The sequence below is a fragment of the Lepisosteus platostomus genome, chromosome 9, assembly GCF_059453375.1.
Source record: "Lepisosteus platostomus isolate fLepPlt1 chromosome 9, fLepPlt1.hap1, whole genome shotgun sequence".
NCBI classification, from domain to species: Eukaryota; Metazoa; Chordata; class Actinopteri; order Semionotiformes; family Lepisosteidae; genus Lepisosteus; species Lepisosteus platostomus.
The window spans coordinates 52980673-53007083 of NC_142619.1; the positions used below are offsets into that span (position 1 = coordinate 52980673).

Genomic DNA, 26411 nt, shown 5'->3' on the forward strand with positions numbered 1-26411 from the left:
TTATTATATTATTGTTCAGAGAATCTTCTCATCTTGGAATTTGTTCAGTATTAATCAAGGTATACATTATAAACCCTTTCTCACCAGAGGGAAGTACCTGCAAGATTACATTTCTCCAAACAAGTTGAAAGAATTGTGGCTTAATATAACAATTTCTATATTTCATAGTTTATACAGGACTACGTATATTTTCTGTTCAAAGTTGCATTTTGCTGCACTTAAAAGAGATTGCTTTCTAACTTGCTTCTTGTTTTATATTCAATTAATAATTAATTTAAGTAAAAAAGAGTTTTGTGTAACTTGTGTCTGGAAAAACAAAAATACTTTTTCAGTAAAATGATAAATATTGTAACATAATAAAGCTGCCTATTATTACAACACAGACTAATCATTAATCATTTAATATAGTTAAATCATAATTAAATATACAGTCATACTGTTGACTATAAATGAAATATACAGATAGTTAAAGATATCCAAAAAAGAAAGATAATCTGCCAAAACTGAAAAGAGAAGTTAACCCATGGAACTGTCCTCTATAATGAATTTTAAGGTCTCATTAGTTCTAAATTGTCTACATTTATTATTCATTATTATTCAAGAAACATCATGGGTCTCTCATTTTCCCCCTCCTCACAAAGACAAGTATAAATAGGTAGGGAAATATAATGTGAAACTGAGGTTTTCTGACAAAGAATGAGTAATGTGTGAAGAATGCACTTTGTTTAAAACAGGAATAGCCTATAAAGTTACTTCGGTAAAAAAATCACATACCTTTGGCTGGAGATTGGGATGAAGCAATACATAGCCATTGGGGTCAATGGCAAAATAATATCCATTAGGACCAATCTAGAAAAGAAGTGTATAATAATCATTATAGTCACTTTTTGTACATGGACCACCCGGATCCCTGTCTCTTGTTATAATATAATTGCAAAAAACCTCACAGGAAATTTGAGTTATTCAACAGAATACACTAACAACACTAACTCTGGAATAAAAGGCCTTTGTAGTAATACACAAAATACACATTCCATTAACATGTTCGCATCTGGAAATACTTAACGTTAATCTAGAATCACTATCATTAAAGCTGAAAAAACATATAATCCCAGCTGTGTGTATTTTTTAGACAGCAGTACATTTTCTTCACTTTCTTCTGCAAATTAAAGACATTTCTGATAAAACCAAACAGTAAAAAAGACAGAATAGCAGGAATGTTTTTTTAAAAGCACCCATTACTGTAAAGAACGTGAACGTACAGACCATGAATCACTTAAAGCTGAACTACATTTCAATTCTGCATTTAAAGAATGTACACAAAGTTTAAATGAGCTAGAATACTTATACAATAAATTGCTACTTCAGGTTCTCGAGATTTTCATTTATAAATCATTTATAAATCACTTCGATAACACTTTCTGCATTTGTTGAGGGATTCTTGCTAGGCAATTATCTGATTAGTGCTATAAAAAAGCTTTTATTGCTTGTTGGAAATAAAGCAATTTTGGCTCTGTAATCATGTTTTTATTTTTTGTTAAATCTGAATAATCTTAATCTAAATCTGATAAGACACTTGACTGAGAATGTATCCTAAAAAATAAGAGTGAAATGCCTATTTAGTATTAGTAATACTGTTAAGTATCCACATCAACATTTGCATATTAAATATTATACTTACTGTAAAGCGTGGTGTGAGCCTCTTGATATCATCAAGAGACACATCAATTGCCATTACTCCCAGAATGAGCTGGTTCTGGTGCTTAAAAATAAGTTAAAGATTGTTAGAAGTGTATCACTGCTTGTGCTGATTTTTAAACAAATGTCAATAAATTGATAGTCATGACTCCATCAGAGAACTCCTAACCAAAAATGTGTGCATGGGTGCATGGAATTAATATTTATTTCCACTTATATTAGGCTCTTTATCTCAACGGATCTGAAAGTGGCTCACAGCTAGGTGGAGACCTGTTAATGTACAGCACCACGGTAACCCGTGTCAGCAATTGAGGCAGAAGCATGAGATCAGCAACAGCAGGTGAGCCAGCAGCCATTTCACCCTGCAACTCACAGCTGGCAACCCACTGAAGCTCAGCAGGTGTGAGCCTGGTCAGTACCTGGATGGGAGACTCCTGGGAAAAACTAAGGTTGCTGCTGGAAGAGGTGTTAGTGGGGCCAGCAGGGGGCGCTCACCCTGTGGTGTTTGTGCATCCTAATGCCCCAGTATAGTGACAGGGACACTATAGTGTAAAAAGTTGCTGTCCTTCGGATGAGACGTTAAACTGAGGTCATAACTCTCTGTGGCGCTTCTCAAAAAGAGTAGGGGTGTAACCCCGGCCTTAATCAATCATGGCCTCCTAATAATCCCCATCTATAAATTGGCTTCATCACTCTGTTCTCCTCCCCACTAATAGCTGGTGTGTGGGGAGCGTACTGGTGCCCTTTGGCTGCCATTGCATCCTCTAGGTGGATGCTGCACACTGGTGGTGGAGGGGAGCACCCATTACCTGTAAAGTGCTTTGAGTGGGGAGTACAGAAAAGCGCTATATAAGTGTAAGGAACTAGATGGGGCAGTGAAGTTAGAAACTGCCTCACCAATTGAAATACTGTAGTAAGGCCAGATTGTACAGGCCCAGAGTGGAATATAGCCAAAGCACTGGGATTAATACAGCTGCTCTTATGAACAATGCCACGTGATCTTTCATGACCAAGTAGTCAGGACCTTGGTTTAAAGTCTTGTCACCTCCTACAGCACAGTGTCCCTGGTCCCTAAACATGGATTTTGGTTGGGAAATTCTGGTGCAGAGGGAAAAGTGACACCTAATGGCCCACGAGCACCACTTACAGCGGCGGCCTGTTTGTTACTTAGAGGACTCCCATCCGAGTACTTTCTGAGACTATAGGTGGTGATACTCCAATGATGCAGAACGAGTGTGTCTTTGAAACTGGGGTTCTAATACGATGCTTTTGTGTGACTGAACAAAAGAACATACAGTAAAAACCATTATGCACTAGAGGAAGCCCATCTAGCCCATTCGGTAGTTACTGGAGTAGTTAATTAATCCGAGGGCCTCAACTAGCCGTTTTCTGAATGGAGCCAAAGTATCAGCTTCAAACACCAATCCCCAGGAACCGTGTTACATACTCTTACAACTCAAAGAAATGCCTCCTGTTCCCTGTTATAAAAATGTACTTTCACGTAGCTTCCACTTCTGTCCTTTGTTTCTTGTTTTACTGATGAGTCAAGATATTAGAAAGTGCACTCCAAAGCATGAAATCAGTGTACTCTCTAGGAGGCAGTAGAATAAAATTAGCAAATAAATATCAAAAAGCTACAGTCTTTTTTTTTTGTCAAACGGATATGCAGATAGGCAATGGCAGCTAGATGATTTAGCTAGTGTTGCTGTTGTTGTTGAATATAGTGTCGTGCGGAATACAAGTCAGGTTCCACAAGCCCAATGCCTATGTTCTGCTATTTGTTGTTCTCTGGCACATTTCCGACCATATTGAACACTAACATGAAATCAAAGAACAAAAAAAAAGGTTTGACAGTGAATGTTTCCGTTTGTCTTCTGGGATGCAGGCAGAGAGCTGCTGTGTGATTTCAAGTCTGAGAACATGTTATCTAGAATGACCTTTCGGGGAAGTATTGTGATGTGATGGGAGAGATCCCAGAGGCTGTAGTTCGTGCATGTCTCCATTCGACATAGTGCAAGATTGGAGAAGGGTTAAAGTCCGACATTTTAGATGTATCTAGTTTTATCTCCCAATATTTTACCTTGGGAATATGCTAGTTTCATGGTTTGTGCTACATCACACTCACGTGACAATGGTGGGTAAACTGAAACTTTTGTAAACTAACAGCAAACCTAAACTACAGTATGTTATGCATGTGTAACTGTCCATGATATCAAATAGTATGCTAAAACACTCAGCATGAAGAGGTCAAGGCCAGTACAGAACACACAGCGGATGTCTGATTAAACAGACTGTCCTGTTTACTGTAGAATTAGCAATATTATTCTCCAGGAGAGGAAAAAAGCAGTAAAATTTATTTAGTACTTGACAGTTTTATCAAAGTTTTTTTCCAGTAACTCCTGGCAATGCACATACTCTACGTAACTTTGCATTTGAACACCCTTGATACAGTTAAATTGAAATTGAACTTTCATTCAAAATAATTTTCCCTCACACTTATTGGTTATTAGCCTAGCTTGTACCTTTTTTTTTACATGAATAAACATTACAATTGTAACAAATTTACACGTCTTGATATTTAGCACAAAGGTCTCTCTCTAGCACATAAACTGTAGTTGGCGGAGGAACATTGTAGAAAGGTAATACAGTCCTTGTGGAACTTTTTGGGAGTCATTTTAATATGACTTCGTATTATCTTGAAAGACAGGTACCTTCGTTTGACCACTGTTGTCTTTTATCTCGGTCTTATTGAAAACTGGCAGTGTCCCCGTGATAACGAGGCCAAGATCCTGTTGTGCAAAGTAGAAAACACACGTCAGTAAAATAAGAAAGCCGACAATAAAAACAGTGATTTATTTAAATAGTAGCATATTTTACTGGGGCTAACCAAAAACACTATTAAGACAAAAAAAGGTTGCATTTCTGAAAAGCAATAAAGGGTTATAAATGCTCAGTTTTCTATTACAACAGATGTTTTTTATTACAAAACAAAAATGTATTGCAAATGTATTGCAAATAGTGTCCATAGATGTATGGTATGAGAACAAGAACTGCGAACATCCTTCTGAATGACAACTTCACTTCACATCCCTTCATCTTCCAGTAACAAGAGAGAAACAGCAACAGAAATCAGGTCAATAGCCCTGTGATCACTGATAAGACAGAAATTGAGGGCAGTCACTAGCTTCTGCTTTCTCGGAACTTCACTTTTTGTATAATATACAGTAACTGTTGTAAAAAATGTATTTTTTTAAATTTTCATATCACGAAAATCCTGTAATGTGAGCTGAAACCAATGTAAACAGTTTATTGTTAGGAATGTATACTGTACAGTACAGTATGCATGTCTGTACTGTACACTGTCGTAGTCCTTCAGAAATAACCTAAAAGATGACCTTTGTAAAGCAATTGTCTACCACTTCACTGCTGAAGAAAAACAGAAGGACTCCAAGTTGTATAGTTTACAGACTGCACCCCTGCTAAATGGTTTGTAAGATCATTTTGATCTACATCTGATACTTTATTATTAAGCAGTCCATAAAGCTAATTAAATAAATAGTAAAGGCACTATGTAAAATAAATTTTAATAGATACGGTTAACTGTGCTGTTTTTTTTTCACGTGAAACATAATAATGAGAATTTGCATTGATACTACTATATATTAAAATTAAAATTGTGTTTGTGGAATTTGTTTTTCAAAGAGAATGAAGAGTGAAATAAGATCCCAAAAAATAAAACCACAAACCAGCGCATCAAGATAGACATTTGTCCACTGTACTTGTTTGGCCTTTTTATCAGCCAAAACCATTGGCCTTCCCAACACGTCAAGGTACTCCTGAAATAAAAAAAGAGTTGCTTCTTCAACCTTTAAAAATAAATGTGCATGCATTGGAAGATTCAAGTCACAGCTAAAATATTTTAATGTTAACCTGTGACTTGCAAATACAAAAATATAAGGTGTTTGATATTATTAAACTACTATGAATTAAATTGACATTCTTTAGAAAAGTGCTCACTAAAGTCAGGAAGGTCACTTAGTAAAGCTGATATCAACCTTGATAAAGCAGTTTTGAGTAATTAAGCACCTTGTTACAAAGATGAAATATTTTTTCAATATTTTAAAATCAAACAGAAATTGATTTTACTTCAGTGCAGACAGATTACTACGGTACACGCAAAGAAAAAAAAGATAAAACAGCAAAATTTAAAGATATGGGCAGTCATAATGAGAACAGCCAATGTTACTAAAGTTTGGTGTTTAAACATGAACAGTACAACCTATTTCACTAAAAATCTGTAAAAAAAGTCAAATTTGTTTTACACAGTACCTGTGTGTTGATTCTTATTGCTCCAATGGAAGGAATTTCATAGTAATATCCTAAAAAAAACAACATACAATTTATTTAGTTTCATACATCGTATAATTATTCTCTTCTTTGTGAGATGCATATGGTAAACCCACATAATACGTGAAAAGTTAGGAGTATACAGTAATAATTAATAACTATTCATTGTTGTGATTTAACACAATAAATCAAGTTCTATATAGAGCATTACTATAATAAGGATGTCATTGTTCTGTATGGGACACCTTAAATCCTACACATACAGTACAAAACTCCCTACAAAGCCTAGACTGATGATTGACATTGAATAAGCAGCCATTGTAGTAACTGGTCTGTTGTAAAACTGAGATCTGTCCACCTAATGATCCATGAAAACAAAAATCCGTCTCCCACACTCCCACAAAAGAATGCCATCAACACATCAAGAAATAGCTATGAGCCAAGATCAATCATTTAACATTATGATAAATCACATGATGAATTATAAAACAAAACCTGAACAGTGGCATTAAGCATTTTGAAACAAAAACATCATGTCAAAATAGTGCATTTATGAACAGTACACAGGCATTATCTGATTGATATTTAAGAATTTGGGGCAATCTGTAAATATTCATTATGGGCAGTCTTTACTTCATATATGAAATAATACCTTTATTTGCACAGGCCATCCACTGTATTGGTCCTTTATCATAGTTGTGCTGACCAACAGAAAAAGTAAATACACGGACCTAGAGAATATAAAATGATTTCTATTAAACACATTCAAATGTTACTTCCATAATTGTTTATAAATTTATGTAGAATGTAGGAAAAGAAATGCAGAATTTTCTAACATTTATACATCAAAATGTTAAAAATACAATAGTATGAGTATCATGTGTATCAAAAGTATTAGTGTAAAAATATATTTATATCTAACCCCACAAGGCAAGTCGGGCCCCGACTAGCTCTGTTGGTAGAGCACGAGACTCATAATCTCAGGAGAGTGGGGTCGTGTCCCACATCGGGCACCAGGTCCTCCATGTTTGAGGTTGGGCACATGGCTAACAATTCTGTCCCGTAAAAAACCTAATGGTGCTACCCCTACATGTCAGAAGGCATAACGGGCAAAACATCCATCCACACAAGGCAAGTTTTAATAACACTATATTTCTTCTACTGGACCAACATTTCTATTGCCATTTAGGCATAAAAAGAGCCTATGCACAGAAGCAATCCAATCAGTGCCATTCATATTCATTGGCGAATCGTCAGACGTTCACAAACACAATTTGTGACCTCCACAACTCTGCTGCCAGCAATGAAAAAAATGAACCTCGGCAATATCCAAAGCCAAGAAGCTCAAGGCTTGTGGGATGATTGCAAATGTCCTTCATGAAATGCAGTTTGAAAAGATAATTCAGGTCTATAAGCAATATTCTTTAAGAAGCTTTGGCATAATCAGATTACACCTCCAACAGATGAGAGTAAAATCTTGGTGTCTGGTTAAATTCCACTTTGGTCTTGTGCAATCTGGTCTAGAAAAGTCCCTTAATGTAGCATTTTCTCAATTCTTATCCTGATCTATAGTTAAATGGAGCTGCTGTCACATGTCACCCAAATGGGCACTGTACTTAAATAGCAGATGGAGATGGTCTCCTCCTGAATGTAATGCCCTTTGGGATCTTTTGGGATGGAAGATTCTACCTACACTCGAGGAAATATGATTAATAAACAAAACCTACCAGGGCATTCAAATAAATAATAATAGCGCCTTCTGTTAAAAAGTTCAAGCTTGGTCACAAACGGCCGTCAAGAAAGATAAGAATTCAAAGCACACGTCAAAGTTTACTGTATGACAAAATGATTAAGGTAGCTAGTGACACGGCTCAGACCTTAATATCATAACAAGCTCCATCCTGAGCACTGAGTGAGTGCTACTCAATATGTCCCTATATGTCCATATTTTAGACAACTCTTAATGATATACTATTGATCCTTTTAATGCACAATACCGATGTTCATGAATCATAGTACAGTACATTATAGAAAATATATTTTGAGTGTGTTTTATCAAAATGCTGAAAAGAATGCACTGTACAGTAAGTGCATTTAGATAGTAGATTAAAAAAAGATCCTCCTATTGTGATGTAAACTGCAGAGGCTGGCATGATGCACTGTGCAATTAAAATTGTCATTAAAGCAGAACAACTCCTTTAGGCGTTAAGTTCAGATCCTTTATTCACATGCATACACGCAAAAACAAAGCAAAATAAATAAACAGAGAAGCACCTCTTCCACAAATATGACTTTCACACACATTTCTGTCTGGCAGATAGCTACATGTACACATCACAGACTAGGAATCAAGGAGCCCTTCTGGGGAAGGGTGAACCAGATGTCATTTTATTGATGTGACAGTGTGGTGCCGCGGATGAACAAGGAAGAGAACCAGAATGGATCTGCCACTCAGAAAACACAATTAATTGGGGGTGGTTTAAATGATTGAAATGTAGAGAAGTGCGATACAGTTTTAATGAACTTCAAACCAGGCAGCTCAAACACTGTGTTTAAACATGAAGTGGAACAATAACAAATCAATTGAATTATGCAGCCATCCTTTCAAAGCCAATATTGTGCTACTGGAATAGGTTTTTCAAAAAGTAGTCCATTTTTCAAAGACAAATAGCATGTGGATCCCAATCAGTGAAAAAAGAAACAATGACCCATTCCAGATTATAGAATTATTGTTGTTGGGGGAAAAATAGAACAAGTAAATGTAAAAAAGTCTTGAATATGCCAAACAAATTTACAGAAAAATTAAAAAAAATCAAAGATGAACTGCTTTTACTCAATGGATCTTCAAAATCACATCAATGCTCCTGCTTCTAAGTATAGTTCTACATTACTGTCCACAAATGTTTAGAGTGTGATGCAGGATGTACACATTAATAATGTCAAGGCCTGCAGGTGTACTGCCCGAGGTCAAGAGGTAATTAGTCCACCTTACAGTATGTCACTTTCCAGAGCATTATTCCACTGAAAACCCTTCACCACAGCCTGCAAGTCACACAGACAAGAGTTGAACCTGTGATTTTCAGGACATGTCATAAGCTCTAGCTGCGACCCTTAAACTAAATAAGACAGTCGAGAGACTGGAGGATGGCATTTTTAATTTGAAATGTCCAAAGTTCCAAATAAAGTTGTAAAAAACAATAATGTGCTGTTGGTAATGCAACAAATAGCCAAACAATATTTAATTTGTTATTGGTATTGATACAACTATCTGCATCTTAAGAACACTATATATCCATGGCATTCATGTTATCTTAGAGCAATCGATAGTGTCAGTTTCTGGCACTAAAATCTACTTACCTTCCTCTCTGGGTTGTATTCTTTAAAAATCTCTTCAGCCCTTTCTTCTCCTCCGTCAGTGAAGAGCATAATTATTTTGTTGCAGTGTGCACGGGAACCGTTAAACTGAAAGATATTCAAAAATCTTTTTTTTAAATCCTGCAGGGGTTTTGAAAATCTCATCTAGCTCTCGAACATCCATCTGTCCATTTTCTAACCACTTTCTCCAATAGAGGGTCTCTGGGGAGCTGGAGCCTATCCTGGCAAGCACTCTCAAACAAGTATTTGGTAAATATCAAGTGTTGCTCTGCAAAGTAAGTATTTTTCAAAGAGGTGGTTTGAAAACGCTCCTCACGGACGTATTACAAACCCTAAGTTTAAAAAATAAAACAGGAAAATGCACCACGGAAACATGTCTACGGCACAGTAAACCAATTCAGAATTTCTGAAAGTGTTAAATTAAAAAAATATATATTTTGTACAGTAAAGAGTGTAGTTGGTATTTTCAACAAAATCCGAGACATTAAAACATGAACGCATCAAAATATGGAACTTTAAAGTTTAACTCAGCCAGAATTTGAACACAGTATTGTTGCGATACTGTGTACATCCAGCAGGTGGCAATGCTTCATAATAATGCACTGCGACAGTGTGCCTGATTAAACCAAAGGTGGCTTTATTAACAACAGAGTTCTTACTGGAAGTCAACATTAATAACAGGGTGGATCTTTAAATTCTATTAAACAACAGGAAAAAAATCCCAATGTGGAAACTGTGAAAAGACATTTCTACATTGCACCACTTTACAAAATTCACTCTATACCATTTAGATATTCTCCTGCTGTTTTTCTATTAAAAACAAACTTGGGTTTCCTACACTGTCAGAAAACACAGTGATTTCTAGATTTTCTTAACACAAATGTACTGTGTTGTGTTTTCTTCAGTACATCTGCTGCTGCCTTTTGGTTATAAACACAGCAAAGGTCTGCAGTTGGAAAAAATTGAATTTGACGCTACAATAGGATTGTGAAGTTGCTGTTGGACCTTGAGAGAACAATATTCTTGGACAAAGAGTGCAGACTGTCAAAGATAATACAAGTGATGCCATGTTATAATTTAAACACTTTGGAATGGTTCTGAAAAGCCAAGAAGAAGACTTTACAACCACTTCAGAAGTAATCAGACCAGGCCTACTCAACTTGCACTCCTCTCATCCACTCCATTACATAGCTTTGCTGCAACCAACTCCTTAATTATTTGGTTGATAGCAAGCAGATACAATACAACAATACAAAATTGTTTGTATCAAAGCGCTGTAACGGGATGGATTGTGAGGACCTTAAGTTGAGTAGACAATACTTAACCTGATTCTCAGTTACCATCTGAAAACAAGATATTAGTGTCTTTGGCTACCCCCACATTTAGCCATCCCCCTCGGACCACACCTACACCATCACCATCTACCTCTTTATGATTTCTTATCTATTGCACATCTCCAGTCATTGTTTACACATCTGTATTGTTTACATTCAAACTGTCTACATGTTTACTTGCACACTGTCTACTGTTTGTTTGTATATTGTCTTGATGCACTGTTTGCACTTTGTTTTGTTTTTTACACTTGTTTTACAGTTGAGAGACTTTCTGTAAGTAAGAATTCCATTGTACCAGTACCGGTTACACATGGCAATAAAGTTCAAGTTCAAGTTCAAGTACCAATGAAAATCAACAGACAATCTGCGGTCATTAGGTCATAGACAATAAAAACTATCCATGAAATAGCCGCCTTCAAACACGTGAAGTGTTTCTTTTGCATTTACATGGCGGTATGGGTAACATAATGACAAACATTGTGCTTATAAGCCATGTATCATTTAATTTTAATTTAATGTAACCTTTATATCTTTCTTTTTTTTCTTTATTTCTGTTTGTGAACTTTTGAAAAATGAACAATTTTTGTGATGTGTGACTGAAGATTATTGAAGAAGCAGTGTAACCTTATTTAACGTCCACGTCTCCAAGGTAGACATTTTGTCACTAAAGCGAATAGCTTCCTGTGACAAAATAGCATAGCAGCAGAATTTGGTCAAAGCAAATAGTGACAAATTGAGTGACTTCCACAGTAGGTCAAGAAATCCCCAAACTTTGTAGTATGTCATGTTAATTACTCTGACAGAGATCAAGACTGACAACATCAGGCAAGTACTGATGTGTAAGCTCCGTTTTCTACATGTACTCTGTAAACCTATCTGATTTCACACTGGCTTCTGATACTACCTCAGGAACTAAGAAGAACATGGAAAGCACTTACTTCTGAAAGCTGTTCAAAGGCAAACTTGAAACCCTTCTTATAGTCGGTTATTCCTTTTGCTGTGATATTTTGAACATCGTCTTTTAACTTCTTTTTGTTTCGAACATTAGCTTGAACGAGATGGTGGAAGCAGCCAACATAGTTCGCGTCTTTATTGAACTGAAACAAAAAAAAAATGCATTATTCAACACACCTACTGTACTGTATATTTATGCCGTCTGCTTTCAGCAGGCTTGTTAAAACCTGGATTAGACTTTCTAACTAAATTGCAGCTCAGTGGAATAAAGAACAGTTTTGAAGTTTAGATTTACTTGGCCCATGGTAGTTACAATGTTTTGGTCATTTTTGGTTGGCTGCTTTGGAATTTTTCTGGTTCTGCTCAATTGCCTCCAGCGTCTCTCATTTCCTTCCTTGGATTCTCCCACAATCTATATTCTGATGACGTCCATGTGACAAGTGCACCACTTCCTGACCCTCTTAGGCTTTGATCTGGTCTTTCTGGTGCTCTGAATAGCAGTTCCACTCCTAGATAAAGTACAGGACCAAGTCTTCCTCCACAGACGAATTTGACATCTGTTCTGCTCTGCTCTGCCCCTGCCAACCTTCAATCATGGTTGCTACCTCGCTATAGAGAAAGTTCAGTTCCATTGTACTGAAAGATCAGGTCCTACTCTAGTCTACATTTACACTATCTAGATTTGGGGGGGAGGGGGGGGTGATGTCACTTCTGTGAGCCTTGTTAGATTATACTTCTTTCCCATCTACTGTAACTCTGTCTTTTATAGATATACAGTATAACTGACCATTTCTGTACAGATGCATTTTAAGATCCTTGTTCTTCCCTACCTTTCCCTTCATTTCTCTGCCTCAAAGGTGTGAAACATTTTGTACAAGTAACCTTGCAGGATGTTATTGCATGAGAAAAAACAGATTTTGACATTCATGCAATAATTGTGAATGGGGGAAAGTGAAGGGTCTCTGTGGACCTTATTAAGCCATAAAGACAAATGAGGAGGTCAATTAATTTATCAGTAAAAACCAATCTTTCTATATTCGTAATAGCATTTCTATTAAATGAAAACCTACTAATAAGTTTTTTTTATTAAACTGTATATAGATCTTGCATTTTAATATGAAAACACTTGGTCATAATAGTTTTACACAAACCATTTCCTAAGAAATTCTGTCAAACTTTAGTTGATCCTCAATATTTACAGATCAGAAGACAACCCGGTTTTGTTTTTGTACTTAATTGTAACCCCATTAATCAACAGCATTAAAATAAACAGCAAGTACTGTTTCCCCTCATTGTACAATGATTTAAATTTCTGAAAAGGCACATTCATCAGGACATAGAAGCATTCTCTAAAATGCTATGAAATATCTCAGGCTACCACATAACTATTACAAATTTTACCAAAAGGACGACTGCCTTATTTTTTTGTGCTACACATGACACTTGAAAACACAATTCTAGATATTAATGATGAAAGAAATCTTTTGATTTGTCTCTCTATAAAAGAAACTCTTGACACCAAGAAGCAGGCGCTGCATTAAATGCAAGGAAAAATTCTCATAAAAATACAGGGTGCATTTGTGAGTCATTTTATCAGTGGCTGTTCTAAGTTCACAGCAGGCACTGTCAAAACACACGGGGCTGTGCATGCATGAGCTGAAAAGGAAGTTATATCCATATTGTGTTGATTAACAACTGTGAAGAAAAAGTGCAAAACAGAAATTCAGTTGCCCCCCATGTTCTGAGTTAAAGGCATCCCTAAACCACGCAAAACATGTCTGTCACACTGAAGAGCTATAATTTAGCTTGGGAGTTTGTCAATGACATTTGAAATCAATTTGTGTACAAATGAACAGGAAAGAATCTAAGCCCATGAAGGGAAAATAAACGTAATTATTCATGATGATGGTGAGTGTCTTTACATAACAGCACATTCTGACCGTAGATAAAAGCCCTGTCTAATATAATCTTGTTTTTTTGTTGTTTTAAGATCCATGTACAATATGTCAGGGATTATATAAGTGCAGATAAATAAAAATTAAAATAAGAACACTTTGCATTATGATACTCGTTAGCTCATGAATGAAGTGGAATGCAAAATGCTTATTATAACGTCCAATTAATAGTGTCTTTCTGCCCACTGGCATTCTTCTCTGCAAACATCTCTCCATTATTATCTGAGTCAGCAGATGATTGCAAATGGGGAGCATTACATAGAATTATAATTAAGGCCATGTAGCTACTGTATGATGATGTTTTATAATTTATTAGTGAATGAAACACCATATTTTATATGTAATTTAATGTACTATGACAAAAGGGCTCTGCAAAGGACTGGTGTCCTGTCCAGGGCGTATCCTGCTTCGCACTAATTGTTTTTCCATTTCAGCACTGTGGCCCTACAATGGGCTAATTAGTTGTTGATAAAGAATAGAAAAGACTGTAAGCGAGACAATAAATGTTGAAGTCACTCACCATCATGAAGTAATTATAATGTTAACTTTAGGAAATCTCTAGTATATTAAATACAGTGCCTCCAAATACCGCATTCAATTTAATTAAAGGAGACTACAGTATATTCATTAATCTCTAAAGCCTGTGATTTATGTCCTGAAAGAATTTATACCACAAAAATCCCTTTAATTTGTTCAGGGGTTTGGGTGATTTTCATCTATTCAAACAGTGCCATGTAGTTGCCATATAATATTTTTACCTCTGAATTCCCCCTCCCTTTGGTTAAGACTGGAAAACTTTGAAAACATGTCACTGAGAGAACAATCGTTGACTTTTCATGTACTGTACTTTTGTCTGTAGGTTTAAAAAAACATTTGGTTTACTTTCGGCTAGTTTCAGACAACAATCCACACCTTCATGCATTTTTAAATTTACTACATTAATTGAATGTAAATGATAGACTTTTCAAGTTGACTGAATGGCTAAAAAGGCTCAAATCCTATTTCAGTCTTGTCAAAGGTCTTTTCAGAATCTGTGTTTCTTCTTACTTGGCTAGAAGTTATATGTGATGCACATACCCAGGTAAGAATTTTATAATACTTTAAATTGGTTAATAACTGACTGAATTACCAAATCTACTCAATCACTTGGTACACACTCCCATTAGGAACTGTAAGAACTATCGTATGCAAGTACTGGGGAAAAGCCGTTTTTCTTCTTACAGCAATAATTTTATCACATTTATATATTATAATTATCTTCTGATAGATACTGTATATATACTGTATCTGTATCATTTATCCACATAAAATGGATGCCAATGAGTCCTAATCACTTATACATTGCACTTGGAAGGTTTCCCTGAGCCCTCTAACTCTGACGCTGTTTCTCTAGGGATTAACCCCTCTGATCCTATTACTGTAGCCCTGTATACAAAATGAAACTAGTAAAGCTGGATTAAATTCCATGAGAGGCCTAATCTAATAAACGCCATTATACTGCACTGCTCATTTCAACAAAACTAGGTCACAAAGCTACTTAACAAGTAATGTAACAAATATTGTTCCTATGTTATGTTCACCATTGCAATGGAATTTCACTGGATTTATCCCTCAGTGGCTGGCATCCAACAAAGACTCAAGTAGATCTGGAACTAAATTAAATTAAATATGTATTATTAAGATTTTATCTGCACGAACAGAAAAACAAATCTCAAAATGTAAATAATTTTTTATCATTGAGAGCAATCTGTTTTTTTGTTTCCATTATTCCTGTTATACCGGGCATGTTAAATCATTTCCTACCAATAAAAACTAAGATATGAAGGTGTGCTGTAATCCATGTGCTAAAGTAGTTTTGATTCATAACTTCAGGAGCCTGTGCTGATAATAGGTATTCAAGAAGAGAAAAAAAAAGACTGCTGCAATTATTTTTCAATTCTGTCTGTAGTGATACGCTCTGCAAGATATGTAAATCAACATACGATTAATGATAGAAGTGTTTTTTGATACTGCTAGATCACCACATGTAGAGCTATACTTCTGCAGAACCTGATTTATGCATAGCAGGTAATTCATGTTATATTGAATTCTATTGCCCTGACACAAAGGACTATGTACTTTTACCTGTTAAGCAATAAACAATGTGCAAGATTCCCAGGACATTAATATTTATACAAGCTATGTTAAAATAAGCAAATGATTACCATTAAAAAGCTAAGAAGCAGGACGTCTGCAAATCTATGTTTTGGGTTTGTCAAATCTTGTAAAAATCCTGCAAGATGCCACAGCTGCCATGAGATTGGAAATATGCTAGCGAAAATGTGCCAAAGTGTGAAGGATAATATAAAAACTACTTACGTATATATGTATTATGAAATCAATAAAAAATGCAAGAACTACAAACTTAACAGGATTGCTTTAAAGCCTACATATGAACTTATTTTGATTTCCTTTTACATATTAACAATATAAAGTATTTCTAGATTATATACGTATTATCCTTCCAATACGTATATGGGGAAAAATTCCAATTAGGAGGAGATATTTGACATTTAGCATATTCCACAGACCTAGTAAAATCAATAAATTGCAGAAATTAAAAAATTACAGGTACATGAGATGGCACCGCAAGACAGAAGAATAGATTTAAAGTAATTTACATTTTCTGTCCTCAAAAAGGACTGGATGGAAAGACGCTGTGCCCGTGTCAGGCAATTCTTCAGACTGCCTTAGGTGAAGGTGGAGGTTTATGGATGTGAATGATAAATGATTTAGTATCAGGGAGGTTAGGGCAACAGGGAAGTGGTTTATGTATTTTTCAGGATTACAACCTGTGCACTGCCATCTGCTAAAGGGACTAGAGGAGCACCCTTGACAAAGGTGACCCTAAACAATACAATCTATATTTATATCAACACAAATATCAATGAGATACTGTACTGTATATACTCAAATATAGAGCTATAAAACAAAAAATAAAATCTGTACACTGACAGTCTGAACCAAGTTATTAACTTTCTAACCTCAATATACTGTAGCACCAATTTAATATAATAAGATTCATCATCATGCTGTCTAAAAGATTTCTTTGCGTTAACATTTAACCATGTTTACTCTCTTTTCAGACAGCCCTTCAAAGATGGGCAAGGTGTGACTCAACGTTCTGCTGTCACAGAAAAATAAGAGATTACTTTTAATAAATTGCAATCAATAAGACTGACTTCCTTTGTTGACCTTTAAGATCTCCAGGCAGTTGCAAATCAAAGCTTTATTTGTATGGGTTTCATTAGCCGAACTGCCATCAGTGTTCTCTCCCTGCAACTGCAGCCTAGCATGCAATCATAAACAAATTACACCCCCTGTGTCCTCATTGCAAAGCAGGTCCCTAATTCATAGCTTTCTGAGATTGAATTGCTGGTCCTATCATCTACTACTAATGGCCATCAAGGCACATAACAGAATTAAAAGGGGGCAATTCAAGCATTACTCTTTCATTTAATCTCTTCAGTGTGGCAGGGTCCATTTTTATTACCTCCCCAAGTCTTTTGTTAGACAAAGTCACACTCCTTGTAACTGCCACATGACCATATGACCACCATTTAAGGCAGGATAGCCCAACTCTAGTGGGACCTGCAGTACCTACAGTGGTACCTGTTTGACACTGTAAACGGAACATCACAACACTCCATCCTGCCTAGCTGCGTCAATGGAAAGAGACAAGAAGTAGGCAGAGTCTCTGCTGCGTATCCTTGTTTCTCAGGATGGAGTCACAAATGAGGCACACAAAGTAACAGCAGATTAATTTTAAGAGCTAAAATTTGGCATTTTGAAAAACAAAATGGGACACATTGTGAAAGAAAATGGCATCCCCTGAAGGTCTTATTCACTTGCATCAAAGTTTCATCAATTGAGCAACAGACATATGAGATGTTAAAAAGGTAGATACCTGGGAGTCTCAAAAAGACAAGATACAACATTTTCATTTTATCTGTCCAGTTTACTGCTTCTTACCCTAATTATTAACAATTGCTCCCACTCTACTGTCACTTTTATAAAGCACAACACACTCTGAGTCATTAGAGCACTGGTAACTATGGTAGAGTCTCTTAGAATCTCAATTCAATGGGTAACACCTGGCTTTTGTCAACATTTCCAGCTTCAAAGCAAAACGATGTTTGTCTGAACTGTAGGGGGTCCAGATTCAGTGATCAAAGTAACCGTAAAGTTGACCTTGTTTTACTTTATTTAATCAAGTTCTGCGTAAATGATAAAGTGTTAATCAAGAGTCCAGAAAGACACCACTTAAGAGAACAGAGAGTGGAGGACAGAGTGAAGAACTTGGGGTAAAAAAGGAAACATCCAAGGTGGGAGCTCCTTGATCCAGACCACCCTGGAAGACCAGAATGGGGCTCAGTATCTGAAACTTGTTAAGAGAGTTTGCTATTCTGTGGTTTTTAGGGAACTCTGATTTCCTTTGTAAAGAATCCCTTGGGTAATAACAGCCTCTTCTGATTTGTAGGAGGTTTTTTAGAATATGGAAATATGTTCCTGTTAGTTTTGTTAACAGAAAAACAGACTTAACTGCTGGTTGTATTCTGGTTAATTTAGTTTAGCATCTTTAGCAGCTCTTCTTGCCCTTGTAGGCATTATTTAAAGGTCTAACACCCAAAAAGTCAAATATTTGGTAACATAAATATTAATGAATAAATACAGTATTTGTTTAACCAAGTGTGCCTGAATTATTACTATAATAATCAGAATATTATCCATACCTTTAAACAACATTAAACAGCCATAAAATGCAAATCAGCTTATTTTTTTTCATTACAAGCCAGGTACACAAAAGCAGTGGTTATGCCAGTGCTTTAATTGAAGTGATAATTTGATCAACTATACCATTTTAAACATGGCTCAATCCTAATAAGATTGGTTTTAACACACTCATGAATTTATACAGGTAGAATTAAAATCTCTCAACTCCAGAAAGCACAACAATTGGAAAACTTCTAATTGGTAAATTATTAGCTAAATAGGGGGTTATTTAACAATCAAGAGCTCAGCTGGAACAACAACCAGCAGCTGCAGGAATGATGAGAGTCTGGATAGGGACCTGATTTAGTTCAATTTTGTGTCGCAGTTTTAGGAGGAACACAATACATAGTGATCTGGATAAAATATTTTTTTAACTAAAATGTGTGGGAGAAACTCTAATACGGGCACGGTTTTGGACTGCATACTGTTTTGATTATTTGCATGCTGTTTAAAAAGTCTAAAGTACCTCAATCAGTTTCAAACATTTACAGTAGGAAGACTTTCATTTAAATTTAATAGTGCATACTAGACTGTATAGTACTCCAAATAGTACATATGGCAAAATTCAGAGTTGTTGGGGTATAAGAATATTCCCAAAGAGATAAATTTATGATGTAAAGACCTCTGTCATCCAGCTGTTCCACATAACGTCATACAGGGGACATAAACGCGTGCTAAATAGTCAGTCGGTTCCGAATGTGTGGATGACTACAATGTGTAGTTCGTACAATGTATTGATGACTACTACCAAATGAATTTTTCACTTGGTGGATAGTAAATAGTGTTCTAGCCTTTGCAGCTGCTGTCTGAAAGAAATAATGGAAGTGCAGACTGTGAACCAGCTGTTTTGTATTGGCGTCAATCATTGAAGGTGGACATCATAAGCTGATTTTTGACTGACATTGCTGATAAGTAAGAATAGACATTTCCCCCTTCAAAGACTTAACACTGTACACCAAATGTGTATACAAACCACATACAACCAGTACGTGATAATCTTCCCTCTGCATCAGAAGTGAAAAACACACAATGTACCAGTAAAGCAACCAGGAGCACTATCCTATAGGAAGTGCTGTCCCTTGGATAAAACCCCAAAGTTAAATTTACCCTGTCTAAGAGGTCATTTAAGATCCTATGATAATGTTTGGAAGTTTAGGAGTATTATAACTCTACCAACAGGGCTACACAATTGGGCTACCAAATGGCACCCATTAATTTAATTAGTGAAGACAATTTCTCACTTCTGCATGCTGTTTAGTGGGATTGCTGGAAAATAATGACCGTTGTGAATCACCAAGGGGGGCTGTACTTCAGTGGTGAATAAAGAGGTTTCCTTTCTACAGTATATGTAAAGTGCTTTGGGATCCATTAGGATGAAACATACTACACAAATGCAATCAATCAATTGATTAATCAATTATCCTATTTTAAATGTTAAAGTGCAAAAATTATTTGTTTTTGTGTCTATGGTGTTTTCGCCATGTGGAGTTCCATTTGATAGTGTGAGTTAAACTGTTTTCTGGATAAAGCTTTTCCTTAATAAAAATCCTAGTTCCAATTCCAAACTCTAACAAATTGAAAATCCCTGCTCAGAATGAATGGATAACAGGAATGGCAGGGGTACCATTCGTATCAATTTGAGCTCTACTTTTGGCTTATTGCAACAAACTAAAAATAATTTAAAGGTTTCTCAAAGAGATTCTCAGATATCAAGCATGATGGATGGCGATTTCCTGGTTACCACTGCTGTGCTCTGGGGACAAGGGTTAAGAATGTAATTTCAATTCTGTTCACAAGCTGGAATACTGGTGATTTCATTAAACTCCTGTTTTCAAGTGCATGACTCAACTCAGATCCATATTTCATTATTTCTTACCTGTCTTTTCTCATCCCAGAGCAAGGACTATTTCACTCAGCAATACACCGCCAAATTTGAGACCCACACAACAGACTTTGTTTCAGAGTGATATCTTGTTTGTGCAGTTTGTTCTTATGTTTCTTGCATTTATCAGCATAATGTTCTTGAAACATGATATTTACCTGGCCTTTATTTCTGTTTTAAAAGGCATCTTTTTCTAAACAGTTTTAAATTTAAAACAGCAGAAAAAAAAGACAAGCTGCTTCTAAATGCAAATGTAAATAGTATTTCCAATGTATTTACTTTTAAATATCTTAATTATTTTAAACTTTTCTAGATGATCTCACCAGATCACAAAGAAGTGCTGAGCCTAGGTAATACTGAGATTGGAATCCTTTATCTAGGAAAATCAGGTACATCTATAAATGGTCTTGGTGGACCACTAGGTAACACTCTTCCATCTGGATGAGAATTTCAAAACCAATGAGCCAGAATGACTATGGACATTGCTTTACGAGATGCTGTCTTATGAATAAGACAAAAAAAACAAGGTCCCAACTACTTGGTCATAATAATTCAATTACACTGCTTTAAGGACTAGGATTGGTTACTCCAATGCCCTGGCTACATTTAATTTGTGATTAATAATTGGATGGATGATTGGAAAAAAATAATATTTTCATATATTTTGCATTGTAATGTAAAAACTGGACAATGCTTCTCATTTTACCTAGGCCCACATGAGTGGGCTTTTGAGTTTTTAGAAGGAACAAACATACTTTGATGTGCAAGAAAAACATAAACAATGTAAGCTTTATCCTGTGAAAGATTAATGCAATGATTTCCTTTTACGTCCATTTGAATATATCTTATGAAGTGCAGCCGGCATTGAGTAAAATAAATTAGATTAGACCTTTCATTGGACTATTGAAGTTCTAATGAAAAAAGCATCAGATATACCGTAAGGGAGATCACAATTATAGCTTAATGCAATTGCAAAGAATCTTCCTAAATATAAAAAACGTCCAAGTTTCAGCTAAATCTTATACTTGAATCCCATGATTTGACTTTATTATCCTTGAATATCATCCATGTTTCCAGATCATCATTGTTACGACCCCAAGTGTCTATGGGTAAAGGGGTGTAACATTTAGGATAATTTTTGGATGCAGGTGGGTTCTGGTGTGGGACTTAGGAAGCGTAACAACAAGGGTTGGTGCAAAAAGTGATTATTTTATGTTGAATAAGTGACTGGCACGTAATAAGACACAATAACACACAGGGGTAAGGAACTAGAGTGGTGCCAAAGAAAAGAAAACAACAAAGAAAATGGAGCTGGCTAAGAAAGTGAGGGAAAGCTAACCTAACTACAAAAGAAAACCCGAAACACACGGTCTTCGGCGTCTTCAAACGCCCTAGCTAACCTTCACTGACTACCCAAAACCATACAAGACAAAAGGCACTCACCCATACTAAACTAGTGTTATTAATACAAAAATCAACTACGTGTGCAGAATGTACACAACCTAAACTAACCCTACACACAAAAGTTCACACAAATACACAAGTGAACTAGGAATACAAATAATAATAAACAAATAATAATAAAACGAGAGGAGTCAACAGGAACAGGGTACAAAAGAACAGAAAGGTCGAACATATAACATGTTAGGGCAAGGTAATGGCAAAACAAGGATAAACACACAAACAAATGAAAGTACACAGAGACAAGCACAAACCAACAAAAGCCAAAGCTATACAAAAACACACACGAACGAAACGAAGCTGAAGCAAAAACCAAAAGCGAAGCAAGACCGAAGCTGAGCCAAGCGGAACCAAAGTCAAACAAAACGCCCCTTCATGCTGAAAGCCTCCAATTTATATACTAAATAAGCTGCACTCTGATTGGCTGAGAAGCTGATTGATGATGACGTCACAGGGAAACAATGATGTAATGATGGACCAATGGGGGAGGGAGAACAATCAAGGTCAGGAAGTTTGGAACACAGCAACAAAACCCACATGGACCACACACTGGGACGTAACAATCATATAAAACGGATTTGTAACTTAAAATTCAGTGATGACACTATTTGAATCATATGCCAGACATTTTCCGTAAATACTTACAGAAACAACATTCACAAAATCGTCATCTGAGAGTGTTTCCAGCATTTCTGAGACTGATGTCCTGATCAGTTTGAGAGTCAACCCAGAGACACTTCCACTCCTTGTGTAGAAAAAAGACAAAGAGTAAAAAAGATTAAAAACCTTTCAAAAAGTGTATGGGATATGAAAATATCCCTCATATTTCTGTAAAACCACTACAGTATCTTAATGTGTGGTACATCCCTTTCATATCTCAAAGTTTCAGTAATGGATGACTGTCAATCCTCAACGTTAATTGTTTATAAGAAAAGCCAACCGTATAAAAATACCAATATAAATCACCAATTCAGTATATGTAGTTCAGTCTATTGTGACTGAGTTTTCCCAGACTCACCTGCTGAACCTTGGAAAGCTGAATATAACACCTTACCTAACAATACTAAAGCAAATATATAGTATAAGCAATTGATTTTAAATCTTAAATGGGACGTTTTCACATAACAAATTGTTTGAAAAAAGACTTTTACTTTTTAAATTTTTGAAAAGTTTTGGTAACATTAATGGGTTAGAAATTCACAGAACATTTCTCTCAATCAAAACATAACGAACAGATGCAGCGTTCCTAACATCTGTCTGTTCTGAAAGTATAATAAATCTTGCTCTTATTTTACAAGACGTAGCATTGAATACACCACAGAATACTTCATAAAAAGATGAAATTATGGCAAAAAAGATGGAAGAAAAAGAGACAGGATTGCAGACATATTATGCTATAAAAAAGAAAGAGCAACAACGTTTTCTCGCTCACTTTTCTCCCAGCAGAAAAATCAAAAGTCTTGGCATCATCTTACCCTCTCCCATAAAACCCACAATGTGGGCAGTATTTGTAATTACGGTATCATAATAAAATGTATACTTTCACAATTAGATAAATGGTTTATTAAGTCCATTTGGTCCAATGTACATTGTATGACTAAGAAGTGAGTACTATATCAACAACCTTTAAATATTAACACAAACTCACCATGCTTCTTCCTAAATTAGTAATATTTACTTTATTAAGAGCATGAAATAGTTCCAAATGAAAGGAGGCCATTTGGCCCATCTAGCCTATTTGGTAATTAGCAAATACATCCAAAGATCTCATCCATCCTTCTCTTGAGGGGTGCCAGGGTATCGGCTTCAACGATGTGGCCAGGCAGCCTTTCTACACTTCCACAAGTGTTTGGGTATATTGTACATACAGTATACTGCAAGTGTTTCAATTCCCTTCATATGTTTATAGTGTATCAATAGTAACAAACTTCAGTTTGTAATGAATAACATACTAAGGAGTCCACCATGTGTGGTTTATGCTGTACAACACTTGGGTTGCTGAGATTATGAGGGGATAAGCGTACCCTTGGGAAATTATAATGTGTAAACCTGTGTTTAAAAAGATGAAAGATCGGGGCTGAGACAATTAACCAATACATATGAAATGTTAAAGGAAGCTAAAGATTTGCAATTAAGACAATTAGAGCTGTTAAAGCTAAAAATGCACATGGGAATGACATTTCTACTTTTTTAGTACTTGGTTTGGTGCTATAATTAGTACAAATAAAAATACTGCTTTTTGAAGGCTTTGAAAAAAGCACTATATTTTAGTAAAATAATGTTGTTCCCTTGCAACCATTGACAGATAATAGGGAAGTCCTGAATTAAGAACTGGTAACAGGTGTCACAGAGTGAATCTGGGAATCTGGACGTTGCTTATTCTACAAGCGTCCAATTTAACAAGCAGGTCTGGATAGAGTTCAACTGAATTCAATAGATGTCCTGAAAACATTAAAAATAAAATTACAACTCTCTAAATGTTAATGGAATCACCTAAATTGTGTTCATTTCATGATTAGGAGGCTGTTCTGGCAAAGAAAATCTACATGTAAATGTTTTTTTTATTTTTCATTGAAATTGAATTAAAATGAAAGGCACTTACACGTCAACAAGAATCAACATATCCTTTGGCGAAGCTGCTCCTTGTATGTACCTAAAAAACACACAAACCAATATTTCATGAACACACACAAAGCAAGAGCTTTGATCCCCAGCTACTCAATGATCCAGGACAATGAAGAAAAAAAGATCAAGAATTATTTCTGACAAAGCAATAGCTTACTATTTAAATCACATTCACCATTATGTCATATCTAGTCTGTAGTTCTGTTAAAGGGTTTTATTTTTGCTTAATTTGTGATTAATTCTATGTTGCCTGTTTAAAAACTAGAAACAAAAATATCATGTACATAAATATTCATAGCTCTGAAATATACACACTGGTTTAAGAAAGTGGTCTATATACACTGTTAGATACAGATGTATGGCTTTTTATGATTTTACTCATATTTCCCACTGAAATGCATTCTAAAATTAATAAAATGCATGTCAATAAATGTCATAGATATTACTGTAGGTGAATGTCTTGAATAAAAATTAAAATTAAATAATTGTTGAAACTGTGAAAATACTTCTGTCAACCTTTGTATTATGATCTTCACTTTTATTAAAAAATGTGTTAAATTCTGTTCTAAAAATGTCTTACTAATATCACGCCCTGTACACCTAGAGGGCGCTCTACTTCAGTCCCGTTCCTAGTTCCATGTGATTATTCTTGTCTTTCCGGTGTGTCTTGTTGTGTAGCCTATGTACTTCCTGTGTCTGCTGTGCTCCTCGCTCAGCATTGAGGGTACGGATGTTGTAAGACACAGCCTAGCACCAGGTCGCCCCTGTCCGCTACGCATAGAGTCTTTACTGCTCTCCTTGTCATTCCTCGGCATGCCTTTCCGACATCTGTGACAACTAATATACCATTTTTGGACAGTCAACTTTAATTTATCTGAACTGAAAAAGGCTTGGCACGGTGGCGTAACTTAGCTCTTCTTACCGTTTTTGGAATCTGGGTTGACCACTGGCCTAGAGCACCATCCCTGTGGAATTTACATGCTTTTCCTGAGTTGCCATGGGTTCTTTTGAGGTGCTCTGGTTCTATCCCACCTTCCGCAGACATGCTACCTACAGTATGTTATGTTAATTGGAGTTCTGTTAAATGTTACCTAACTGTTTGATAACTGGAGTCACTTAATTGTCTTGTGTGTGTGACCCATAATGGACTGCTGTCCTAACCAGAGTGTAGTCCTATGTTTTTGGGATAGGTACTGAGCTGCTGTGACCTCGACCAAGAATAATTTCATATAATGTTAATTTGAATCGCTTACCATGGTCGCCGTCGAACATCGTACAAATCAATTTTACTCGCAGTGTTCCGTGAGTCCTTCCAAGGAGAAGCTGAAATAAACATAAACTCCCATTACAATGAATGATGTTTAAAGTTTTTGCATTACATACAGTACATTAATTATATCACTGGTACGAAATGGGTTAATATAGTCTAACTCTGTAACTTGTACTTCGTAATGCACTTTTTTTTGGAAGAATTACAAATTGATTTATATTTTTAATTGTAATCCTGAAACATGAATCAATACACTATTTGGCACATTTTGTATTATTTTTTTAATGTTTTTTTAATTTTTTTTATCTCCTTTCCAGCAACTATAGAAGTAGTACTGGCACTCTCTCTCGGCCCAGATAGTGACCTGGATCTGAACTCACTGCAAGAATAGCTCAAAGCAGAGGCCTGGAAATTGTTTGCTAATTGACTGTGTTGATGACTGTTTGTATAAAGCCATTAAATGCCTGGAAAGGACTCAGTTTCAGTGGATACTGTAAGTGGCTGCTGATTTCAGGGCAGGAAGCCATTAAAGCCCCGAATGGTTTTGCTATTTACTATAATTTGCAAAGATGTAACATTGTTTGCAGATTGCACTATAGAAGACCACCTAATCCAATTTGTATTGGGGCACATACCCAGGCACTACCTTTTACTGCCCCCACCCTTAACCCTTCATGGGACTCCTTTAGCAAACAGGT

At 35.9% G+C, this 26411-nt stretch overlaps 1 protein-coding gene across 15 annotated transcripts in view; it reads right to left on the reverse strand.

The window, feature by feature from the left end:
* Positions 1-26411, reverse strand: part of cacna2d1 (calcium voltage-gated channel auxiliary subunit alpha2delta 1) — a 240725-nt gene that overhangs the window by 50436 nt on the left and 163878 nt on the right. For all 15 annotated transcript variants that reach the window (XM_088645537.1, XM_088645538.1, XM_088645536.1 and 12 more), the window contains exons 8-18: positions 25697-25766; positions 24421-24471; positions 22464-22563; positions 11693-11851; positions 9403-9507; positions 6698-6776; positions 6028-6077; positions 5445-5534; positions 4410-4487; positions 1682-1762; positions 775-849 (exon numbers count right to left, since the gene is read on the reverse strand). In XM_088645537.1, coding sequence (XP_088501663.1) covers positions 775-849; positions 1682-1762; positions 4410-4487; positions 5445-5534; positions 6028-6077; positions 6698-6776; positions 9403-9507; positions 11693-11851; positions 22464-22563; positions 24421-24471; positions 25697-25766 — 938 coding nt within the window. The remainder of the gene's footprint in view (positions 1-774; positions 850-1681; positions 1763-4409; positions 4488-5444; positions 5535-6027; positions 6078-6697; positions 6777-9402; positions 9508-11692; positions 11852-22463; positions 22564-24420; positions 24472-25696; positions 25767-26411) is intronic.